Source organism: Anser anser (assembly GCF_964211835.1).
Source record: "Anser anser genome assembly, chromosome: 28".
In the NCBI taxonomy this organism is placed as follows: Eukaryota; Metazoa; Chordata; class Aves; order Anseriformes; family Anatidae; genus Anser; species Anser anser.
In genome coordinates, this window is record NC_139749.1 from 2,641,342 (window position 1) to 2,651,826 (window position 10,485).

General features: G+C 71.3%; 1 protein-coding gene across 1 annotated transcript; it reads right to left on the reverse strand.

Annotated features, from left to right (window-relative positions):
* Nucleotides 1-243: 243 nt before the first annotated feature.
* PEAR1 (platelet endothelial aggregation receptor 1) lies at nucleotides 244-9,507 on the reverse strand. Its single transcript, XM_083813519.1, is given in 23 exon segments — nucleotides 244-624; nucleotides 709-906; nucleotides 1,322-1,390; nucleotides 1,525-1,636; nucleotides 1,719-1,825; nucleotides 1,908-2,123; nucleotides 2,215-2,343; nucleotides 2,471-2,614; nucleotides 2,702-2,848; nucleotides 2,920-3,022; nucleotides 3,121-3,284; nucleotides 3,421-3,541; nucleotides 3,894-3,946; nucleotides 3,949-4,067; nucleotides 4,243-4,455; nucleotides 4,772-4,908; nucleotides 4,998-5,112; nucleotides 5,198-5,444; nucleotides 6,091-6,183; nucleotides 6,269-6,369; nucleotides 6,585-6,689; nucleotides 6,778-6,870; nucleotides 9,300-9,507. Coding segments are annotated over 22 exon segments (2,940 nt in total). The 5' UTR covers nucleotide 6,870; nucleotides 9,300-9,507; the 3' UTR covers nucleotides 244-469.
* Nucleotides 9,508-10,485: the final 978 nt, after the last annotated feature.

Below are 10,485 nucleotides of genomic sequence, written 5' to 3' on the forward strand. Positions count from 1 at the left end.
CGGGCAGCGCCTTGCTCCGGAGTGACCAATCACGAGGCGCGCTCTGGATCCGGCCTGGGCGCTTTGCTGCGCCATCCCCGCGCCCTGCTGCAGCCCCCCGGGCACGTAGGGGGGGTCTGGGGGCCCCTTCCCGGCCCCATCCCGGGGTCGTTCCCGGCCCCATCCCGGGGCTGCGCCCCCCGGGGCCCCCTCTGTGCTCCCCCCACCCCTGGCACAAGGATGCGGCCGCAGGCAGCCTGGAGCCCCGGTTCCAACAACCCGGCTTTATTTACAGGCTGCACCCCCCAGGGCTGGGGGACAGGGACAGGGGCTCCGGGGGGGGCGCTCAGCCCCTGCACGGACCCTGGGACGGACCCACCGTGTCCCCTGTCCTTGTCCCCATAACGTCCTGGAGCCAGGGCAGGGTCCCTTGTCCTTGTCCCCGAGGCAAGGGGCGGTTTTTGGGGCGGGGGGCAGGCGGGGGGGCGGCTCAGCGGTCCTTCCTGCGCAGCGGGGGGGACGGCGGGTGGTGGCGGACGGGGGGCACGTCGTAGTGGCTGGGGATGTGGCTGTTCTTGGGGGAGTCGTAGTGGCTGGGGGGGGCCGGGGCTGGTTCCGCGCCCTCTGCCCCCCCCGGGATGCTCTCTGGGGGGAGAAGAGGGGGCTGCTGGGGGCAGCTGGCAGCAGGGCTGGGGCCGCCCCCCCCCGGCTGTACCCCCTCGTCCGTACCCTCCTCGGGGCCGGCAGGAGGCTCCTCGAGGAGCCCGATCTCGGCATAGGACATCTCCCGCTGCACTGGGGCCTTCATCTCCATGTAGCTGCCCTCGGGGGTCTTGGCCAGGAGGGGGGGCAGGTCCTTGATGGTGGCGTAGGGGTTCTCGCTGGCCAACGAGCTGGCGCTGGCCCCCAGCCCCTCCTGGGGGTGCTCTGCGGGACGAGACAGAGGGGTCCCCATCACAGGGGCAAGGGAGCAGCCCTGCACCAGCTGTGTCCCATCCGTTCCACCCCTCGCTGCACAGAGTGCTCGGTTTTATTCCTGTTTTCATCCCTACTCCCAGGCCTTCTCCTCTCCATCCCCATCCCCATTCTCTTCCCTATCCCTATCCCTATTCTCTTCCCCATCCTCTTTCCCATTTCCATCCCCATCCCAATTTCCATCCCCGTCCCCTTCCCCTACCCCCATTCCCTTTCCCTACCCTCCTTCCCCCTCCCCTTCCCCTTCCCCATCCCCGTTCCTGTTCCCGTCCCCATCCCCTTCCCCTCCCCATCCCCTTCCCCTCCCCATCCCCTTCCCCTCCTCATTCCCTTCCCCTCCCCAGCCCCAGCCCTTCCCCGTGGGTACCCTTGCCGTAGTACTTCCCCAGGCTGCAGCTGTAGCTGTAGCTGTAGCTCCGGTCCAGATGCCCCCCACCTGGAAGCCGAGGACCGTGAAGAAGCAGGGGCCGGGACAAGGGGACAGGTTTGGGATCCCCGTCCCCCCTCTGCACCCCACAAGGTGCTCCCCCAAATCCCGGGGTGCCCAGCACCTTCCCCACTCCCTCTCACCCCTGGGTCCCAGCGGGGGCGCCCCGAGGTGCTTCCAGTCGGGGGGCAGCGTGGCGTTGCCTTCGGGGCCGTAGGGCCTCTCCGCACCAGGGAAGAGCTGGGGGCCGGGTACCTGGGGCCGAAAAAGGAGCCAGGTCGGCCACGGGGCTCCCAGCGTAGCGCCCGGTGCCGTGCCGTGCCGTGCCGTGCCGTACCTTTAGGGAGCTGGCTCTGTCCTGGGCGCTGGGGGCAGGCAGTGTGCACTGGGACAGCGTGTGGTAGCTGGGGTTGGAGTAGTAGTGCGCGTGGCCCGGTGGCACGTCTGGGGGACAGGCGTCAGCCCCGGTGCCACGGGACCCCGGGGGGGGGGGGGCTGGAGAGCCGCGGCCCCGCGTGCCGCTCACCTGGCACCACGTACTCGGAGGTGTCCGTCCGTCCCGCCGTGTACGCCACGGCCAGGTGCCGGTTCTCCTTCCCCTTCTGCCGGTGGCGGTAGCACAGCGCCGCGGCCACCACGGCCACCAGCAAAGCCACCAGGGCCACCAGGCTGACCACCACCCCCAGGGTGCTGTAGGCCAGCGGAGGGGTGGGCACGATGGTGTAGGGCTGGTCGGGGGTCGCTGCAGTGGGGGGGGGGGGACAGGGACAAGTCCTTAGGGTGGGCAGGGGCCCCCCCCCGCAACCCCCCCACCCCTCTCCGTGCTCACTCACCAGCCTCACAGTGGGGTCCGCTCCTGCCAGGGGCGCACGGGCACGCGCCGGTAACGGGGTGACAAGTGGCATTTTGGGGACAGCGGCACAGCTGCTCACACTGGAGCCCAAAAGTCCCGGGGGGGCACTCTGCAGGGTACAGGGGGTGCCCAGGATGGAGCCAGCTGGTGGCCCTGTACCACCCAGGACCCCCCCAGGATGGACACTGGGGGGGGACACGGAGCTGCAGGGTGGTGGGGGTGGGGGGGTCCCCCACCTTCTTCGCAGTGCGTCCCCGTCCAGCCCACGGCGCAGAGGCAGACGCCGGTGGCGGGGTGGCAGGAGGAGCGGTTGGAGCAGGAGCAGCTCAGCGAGCACCTCTTGCCGTAGCGGCCGGGCGGGCAGGCTGCGGGCGGCAGGGCTGCGGTGAGACGAGGGGTGCTCGCTGGCGGGGTGCTGGGGGGGGGGGAGGTGGGAAATAACCCCGCTCCCCACCGGGGGCACTCACAGCGCTGGCAGTTGGGGCCGCGGTAGCCCGGGGCGCAGGTGCAGGATCCGTCCTCGGGCGAGCAGGACGCCCCGTTGCGGCAGGAGCAGGGCTGGCCGCAGCCCCGGCCCCAGAAGCCGTGCGGGCAGCCCCGCTTGCACTGCGGCCCTAAAAGGGGGGAGAAACCGTGAAGGACAAGGACGGGGGTGTCCCAACCCACCCCCCAGGTCCCCCCTCACCTGTCCAGCCGGGCAGGCAGCGGCACTCCCCGGTGACGGCGTCGCAGCCGTCCGCGTGGGCGCAGTCGCAGCGCTGCCCGCAGCCGGCGCCGAACGTCCCGTTCTAGGGGCACGGGGACGGGGTCAGCGGGGGGGACGGCGGCACCGAGCCCCCCCCACCCCTTAGTGCAGACAGGGCTGTTGGGGACGGGGACTGCTCACCGGGCAGGGCTGGTGGCAGCGGGGGCCGTGCCAGCCCGGGGAGCAGCTGCAGGTCCCGCTCTGGGCGCTGCAGGCGGCCCCGTGGGCGCAGTCGCAGCTCCGGTTGCAGCCGGGGCCCCAGGTGCCGGCGGGACACGGCGCCGAGCAGTCGGGTCCGTGCCAGCCTGTGGGGCGAGGGGAAGGGGGGGGGGGGGGGGGGGGGCGGCGTGGGGATGGGGATGGGGAAGGGCAGGGGGATGGGCCCCCCCCACCACCACCACCAGCACCACGTCCCCGCTGCGGCCCCCGTGGCGCACCCACCTTCCTTGCAGGAGCAGGAGCCATCGGTGGGGGAGCAGGCGACGGCGTGCTGGCAGGAGCAGCGCCCCGAGCAGTTCACCCCGAAGGTGTCAGGGGGGCACAGGGAGGAGCAGTGCTCATCCTGGGGGTGGCACAGGGACAGGAGGAGGGGGGGGTTGTGAGAAGGGAAACCCCCCACAAGAGCTGGGAGTCCAGGGACCACCCTGCTCTCTCCCCTCGGCGCACCGCTGCTGGAAGCAGAGCGGGTGACCCCAAAATCCCGACCTCCCAAGGGACCCCCTGAGGTTGCCCCAACCCCCCTCGACCCCAAACAGCCCCCAGACATAACCAGACCCCCGAGCCCACCCCAAGGATGCCCAGTGTCCTCCCCAGGGCCACCCAGACCACCCCCCGTGTCCCGTCCCCCCCCCCCCCCCGGGGGTCTCCACACCCTCCCGTTTCCGCCCCGCAGCGGTGGCAGCTCGGGGACGCACCGTGTAGCCGGGGGGGCAGTGGCAGCGGCCGGTGGCCCCGTCGCAGGTGCCCCGTTGAGGCAGAGGCAGGACTGCAGGCAGCCGGACCCGAAGGAGCCGGGGGGGCAGCTCTCGTTGCAGAAGAGCCCGGCCCAGCCGGGGCGGCAGGAGCACTCCCCGAGCAGCGGGTGGCAACTGGGGGGGCACCCGCTCAGCGCCCCAGTGCTCCCAGTTTGGGGGCACCGGGTGCGCCGGGAGGGGCTCTGCAAACGGCGGGGAGTGGTGGGGGAGCTGTCCCCTGCCCACCCTGAACAACCCCCCCCCCCCCCCCCCAAAATTCTGCATCCTGGGCAGGGACGCGGGGCCCTACCTGAGGCTGTGCTGGGGGTGGCAGAGGCAGCGGCTCTGGCAGTGGAGGCCGTAGAGGCCGGGCAGGCAGCGCGGCTCCTCGCAGCGGCTGCCCTGGAAGCCGGCCTCGCAGAGGCAGGCCCCGTCCACGTGGAAGCACTGGCCCCCGTTGGCGCAGTCGCAGCTCTCCCGGCAGTCCTGCCCGTACCGCCCCACCGGGCACCGCTCCTGGCACCTGCGCGGGGATGGGGATGGTTGGCACGGCCCACGGGGGGGGCTCCCGGGACCCCCTCTCCATCCTCCAGGCTGAGGCCGTGCAGCTCGCCGCATGCCACGCCGCCTGGAGGTCCTGCTCTGGCAGCACCGGCGTTTGGTGACCCCGTCCCCCGTGCGCCCCATCCCCGTGTCCCCCCGTGTGCGCCGCTGTCCCCTCCAGGTGCGCCCCCATCCCTCTGCCCCCCAGCCCCACGTTTCCCTGTCCCCTGTGCCCCATCCCCGTGCCCACTTCCCCACGTGCCCCCGTCCCCCTGCGACCCTGTCCCCACACTCACTGCTCTCCGGTGAAGCCGGGGGCGCACTGGCACTGCCCCCCCAGGGGGTCGCAGCGGCCCCCGTTGTGGCAGCGGCACTCGCCCTGGCAGCCGGGGCCGAAGCGCCCGGGGGGGCACGGCGTGGAGCAGATGTCCCCCTGCCAGGGGACAGCGGGGTCAGCGGGGCTGGAGGGGAAAACGGGGACACCCCCGTGCCTTAAGGGGGGGGGGTCCGCAGCCCACCCACCATCCATCCATGAGGGCACACGCAGGTGTTGGAGCCGGGGGGGTGGCAGATGCCCCCGTTCTGGCAGGGGCAGTGGCTGTCGCACGGCGTCCCCTCGGGGCAGGGCACATCGCAGCTGCGGTGGGAAGGCGAGGGGTGAGCGGGCGGCTGGGACCCCCTCCCCAAGGGGATCCCCCCCCCCCGTGGGACCCCGCACTCACAGGGGGCCGGCGAGCCCCAGGGGGCAGAGGCAGGCGCCGGTGGAGCCGTTGCAGGGGGCTCCGTGGTGGCAGGGGCAGCGGAGGCGGCAGCCCTGCCCGTAGGTGCCCGGGGGACAGGGCTGGCGGCACAGCGGGTCGGCGAAGCCGGGGGGGCAGGCGCAGACCCCGCTCAGCGGGTCGCAGGGGGCCCCGTGGTGGCAGTCGCAGCGGTGCCCGCAGTCCCGGCCCCACGACCGCTCGTCACACTCTGTACGGAGACACCACCGCTGCCTCCCTGCGCCCGGCCCCAGCCCCACACCCAGAACCTGCCACATCCCAGCCCCGTCCCAACCCCGCTCCATCCCAGCCCCATTCTGTCCCCATCCCCATCCCACCCCTCACCTCCATCCCCATGTCACTCCCAGTCCCCATTCCAAACCCCGTCCCATCCCCATCACAATCCCATCTCCTTCCTTTTCCCTTCTCCTTCCCCATCCCTGTCCCTACCTCATCTCCATCCCCACCTCCCTCCCAGTCCCATCCCCATCCCATCCCCATCCCCTCTCATTCCTTTTCCCCATCCCCATCTCCCTCCCAGTCCCTATTCCAATCCCCATCCCATCTCATCCCTTTTCCCTTCTTCTTCCCCATTCCTGTCCCTACCTCATCTCTATCCCCTTCCCCATTTCTCTCCCAGTCCCCATCCCCATCCCCACCCCATCCAACCCCATCCCCATCCCCATCCCCATCCCCATCCCCATCCCATCCCACCCCATCCCCATCCCCATTAACCACCGGGACCCGCCGCACTCCCCCCATTCCCCCATCCAACCCCACAGCCCCACTCCGGCCCCCACACCCGGGAGTCCCCCACCCCGCGCCCCCCCACCCCCCCCTCCCCGCCGAGCCCTCACCGCTGGAGCAGTCGGCGCCCCGCCAGCCCGGCTCGCACTGGCAGCGCTCGGGAGCCACGCACCGGCCGTGGACGCACTCCTGGGTGCAGCGCGCTGCAAGGACACGGCCGGGAGGTGAGGGGGGGGCACAGCCCGGGCCCCCCCCCCCCCCCCCCCCTCGCCCCCTTGCCCCACTCACGGACGCAGACGTCCCTGCTCTCGTAGTAGCCCAGGCAGCACTGGTAGCGCCGGCGGTAGTCGGTGCGCACCGCCTGCCGGTACTCGGTGCGGTACACGATCCTGTGCCAAAACCAGCGCCGTGAGGACGGGGTGCGGGGGGGGGGACACCCTGCCCGAGCCCCCCCCACCCCACCTTGGCCACGGGGCAGCACCCAGGGGGACAGCGCTGAGGACACGCTGCGGTGGGACAGGAGAGCAGGGACCCCCCCGGCCCCGCTCCAGGCACCGGGGGCTGGGTGAGCAGGGTGGGTTTTTTTGGGGGGGGCTGCGCTCACCTTTGCTGCAGGCAGAGCTGGGATGTGCCCAGCACCCCGGTGCAGGGCTCGGTGGAGGCCACGATGTGGGGCTTGGCGTACGACTCCTTCACCGCCGCTGTGAAGCTGCCGGGGGGGCAGAGGGCGCGGGGTGGCGGCAGGTCCTGCGGGGTCCCCGCCGCCCAGTCCCCCCCCCTCCCAGTACGGCTCCTACCTCTCCCAGTAGCTGCAGACGTTGGGGTCGCCGGGGTGGAGGGCGGCCAGGAGGCAGGCGTGCACCGCCAGCGCCGCGGCCCGCAGCGCCATCCTGCACGGGACACGGCGCTGAGCTCGGAGCCGGGCTCGCACGCCGCGTTCCCGCTCCCCACCCACCGCCCCCGGCTCGGATCGGGCTCCCCGCGGGGCCGCGTTCGCATTCCTGCGTGCGGAGGAACGGTCCTGGCCCCGGCCCCAGCCAGGCGTTAAGGGGAAACTGAGGCACGGCCGCACGGGTGGCCCCAGCACCGCGCCGACCCCACAGGCAGCCAGAAACGCCGCGGCCCCGGAGCTGCGCCCGCTCTGCCCCGGCCCCAAACGCAGCCGCTGCTGCTGCGGGGCCCCGAATGTCCCAGCCCGGGGATGGTTTTTGTCAGCCGCCACCACCGCGGCCACGGCGCTGAGGACATCCCATGGGACGCCCCAGGCCTTATCCTGGCATCTCCTCACCCTGAGAACCTCAGCTCCAGCCTCTCCCCCCCGTCCCATCGCAGTGCGCAGCCCTGCCGGGTGTCCCCAGGGTGCCGGGGACCAGGCTGCGGGGCGTGGGGAGGGGAAGGAGTTAACCCTCCCCCCCCACCCCCAGGCCCCCAGCCCTGGCAGCCGCCCCACGTGGCCCCGTTTCAATGCTTTTAATATTTATTTGCAGTTGTGTTTCCTGGATCCGCCGTGTTCTTGCTCAACCGAGCGAGGGACCGGGCTCGCCGGGGCGGCGCTGGGAGCGCGGCCAGCTCGGAGCGGGGTCGGCGGACGGGGCCGCACGCTGCGGAGTTTGGGGGGGGGCGCATCGGGGCTTTGGCAAGACCGAGCAGGAGGGAAGGGCAAGGGCCTGGGCACCGTCCCCATTGGGGACGCCAGGACCCCGTCCCGGTGACCCCGAGCCAGCCCCGCGTGGCCCCGAGCACGCGGCACCGCGTTTACGGGGCCGTTCCGCGGCTCTCCGGTAAATGCACGTGTGCCGCGGGAGGAAACAGAGGTTTCCTGAGCCACGCAGCTGGATTTACGGCCGCTTCCTCGCTGCTCCAGCCAGGCCGGGGCCAGCCACCGGCCCAGCCTGGCCGGGGACACCCCAGAGGTGCCACCACCCCCCCCCCCCCAGCACCATCCTCCTCCTCCCCGCTGGGGCCGCGCTGGCTTGGTGCAAACCCAGGCAGCGGGCGAGGGGGCTGGGGGTGACCCAGCAGCCCCCGCACAACTTCCCCGGGGCCGAGCCCTCCTCGTCCCAAAGCGGCGACGTTTTTCTAGTGGAAAAACCGTTTAGTCAGAAAGTTTCTCCCCGTTTCCCTTCAGCTCCCAGCGGCCGTTTCCAGGGTGAGTAATTGCTCGCCCGCTTCCGAGCCTCCCGCCCCGAGCCTCTCCTCCCTGGGACGGGACCCCCGAGCCCTCCCCATGGCCCCGCAGCGCCCCGGCCCCGGCCCTGCTCCAGCAAAGCCCCGCGCCAGGGGCTGGGGGGCCCCAGCGCCGCTGCGAACAACAGGAACCGCTTGGAGATGCTGGCAGGAAAAGCGAGGAGTCATCAAAACACGGGGCCCAGCTGCTCCTAATCGGGGAGCGGGGGCGGTCTCCTGAGACCCCCAGGGTTGTCTTGGGGGCGCATGGCAAGAGGGACCCCCAAGAGCCAGCACTGCCCGGCCCCACAGGCCCCTCCAAACCACCTCCAGAGCAGGGAGCAACCCATCCCCGTTCCGGGGAGCCCCGACCCTATTTGGGGACAGGGCTGGGGTGCTCAGGCACTGGCGGGGGGGGTCACCAGCACCCAGACCTCCGTCACCTTCACCCCTGGGGTGGCAGCTCCCCTAGGGACCCACCTGCGTGCTCCTTTTGCAAACCAGACCGGGGGAAAGGGGACACCCCGAGGGGCTGGGGGATGGATTTCATCCCGACCCCCCCCAGAAGCTCCCTGCCTTCTCCCTCCCGGGGCCCGGGGTGACGCGGGGTTGGGGAGCATCGCCCGCGGGTGCAAAGCCGAATTGTGCAGTGTGGGAAGCTGGGGGCGGGGGCTGCAGCCGGGGTGAGGGCAGGGGATGGGGGCTCCTGCCCCGTCCCCATCGGGGACACGGAGCCCGGGAAGGCGCCGGGGCCCCCGGAGCTGCTATCTGTGCCCCGGCGCTTCCTCTGCCGCGGGCTGACGCGTTTCCTCCGGGGGCTGCGAACGTCGCGGGGACACCGCAGGGACGGGGACAGGGATGGGGACAGGGATCGGGATGGGAATGGGGCTGGGGCTGGGGATGGGGATGGGGATGGGGACGGGGATGGGGCTGGGGCTGGGGATGGGGATGGGAATGGGGACAGGGTGGGGACGGGGATGGGGATGGGGCTGGGTCCCTCTTAGGGTCAGGGTCAGCGCTGGGGTCACCACAGGGGGTCGCAGCTCCATCCCCCCGCCCTCCCCCGCCACCGGGGGACCCCAGAACCGTGGGCACGGGGCTGGGGACCGTCCCCTCGGGGCCACCCCCGGGGGGCGCGGCGTGGGACACTCACCGGGCCGGGACCGGGACCCCCTCCGGGGTGGGACCGGGACCCCCAGCGGGCCGGGACCGGGACCCCCAGCGGGCCGGGAGGCGCAGCGCGGCCGTCGGAAGCAGAGGGAGGGCCCGGAGCCGCTGTCAGGAAGTTTGGACGCGGAGACAACTACGGAAAAGGGAAAAAAAAAAAAAATCCTAGGGTTGGGTGGTTGTTCTTTTTTTTTTTTTTTTCCTCGCCTTTTCTGGCCAGAAACCAGCAGGTTTGGAACAACAACAGTGCCGGGGCTCGGGGCGGGGGGGGGGCGGCCCCGCAGCCCCTCCGTGAGACACCCCCAAGTGGGTCCCGGCCCCCGACGGCTCTGGGGGACACGAGCGCGGCCCCGAATCCCCCTGAACTCCCCAAATCCCCCCCCTTTTTTTTTCTTTTTTTTTTTTTTGGGCGGCGGGGGTCAGTACGTGAGGAGGCGGCACCCCCCCGGGGCAGCCCCCGGGGCCGCGCCCGGCTGAACAGCAGCACCTGGCGGCCGCGGCCAGCAGAGCCCGGCCGCGCGTCCTGCCGGCAGCCCCGGGCACGTTTCGGTCCCGCAGCCCGGGCGCAATTCGTCCTCGCAGCCCGGCAGCCCGTGCACACATCGGCCCTGCAGCCCGGCATCCCGTGCACGAATCGTCCCGGAATCCCACACACATCATCCCGCAATCCCACGCACATCACCCCTGCATCCCGCACACATCACCCCTGCATCCCACGCACGTGTTGTCCTTGCCGCCCTGCATCCCATGCACATATCATCCCTGCAATCCCACACAACGTCCCTGCATCCCGGGCACAATTTGTCCTTGCAGCCCGGCATCCCGTACACATCATCCCTGCATCCCACACGCATCATCCCTGCATCCCAAGCACATTTTGTCCTTGCCGCCCTGCATCCCCTGCACACATCAGCCCTGCATCCCATGCATATTTTGTCCTTGCAGCCCGGCTTCCCATGCACACACCGGCCCTGCATCCCCCTACAACATCCCTGCATCCCATACGCATCCTCCCTGCATCCCAAGCACATTTTATCCTTGCAGCCCTGCATCCTCTGCACACATCAGCCCTGCATCCCACGCACATTTCGTCCTTGCAGCCCTGCATCCCATGCACATACCATCCCTGCATCCCCATACAACATCCCTGCATCCCATACACATCATCCCTG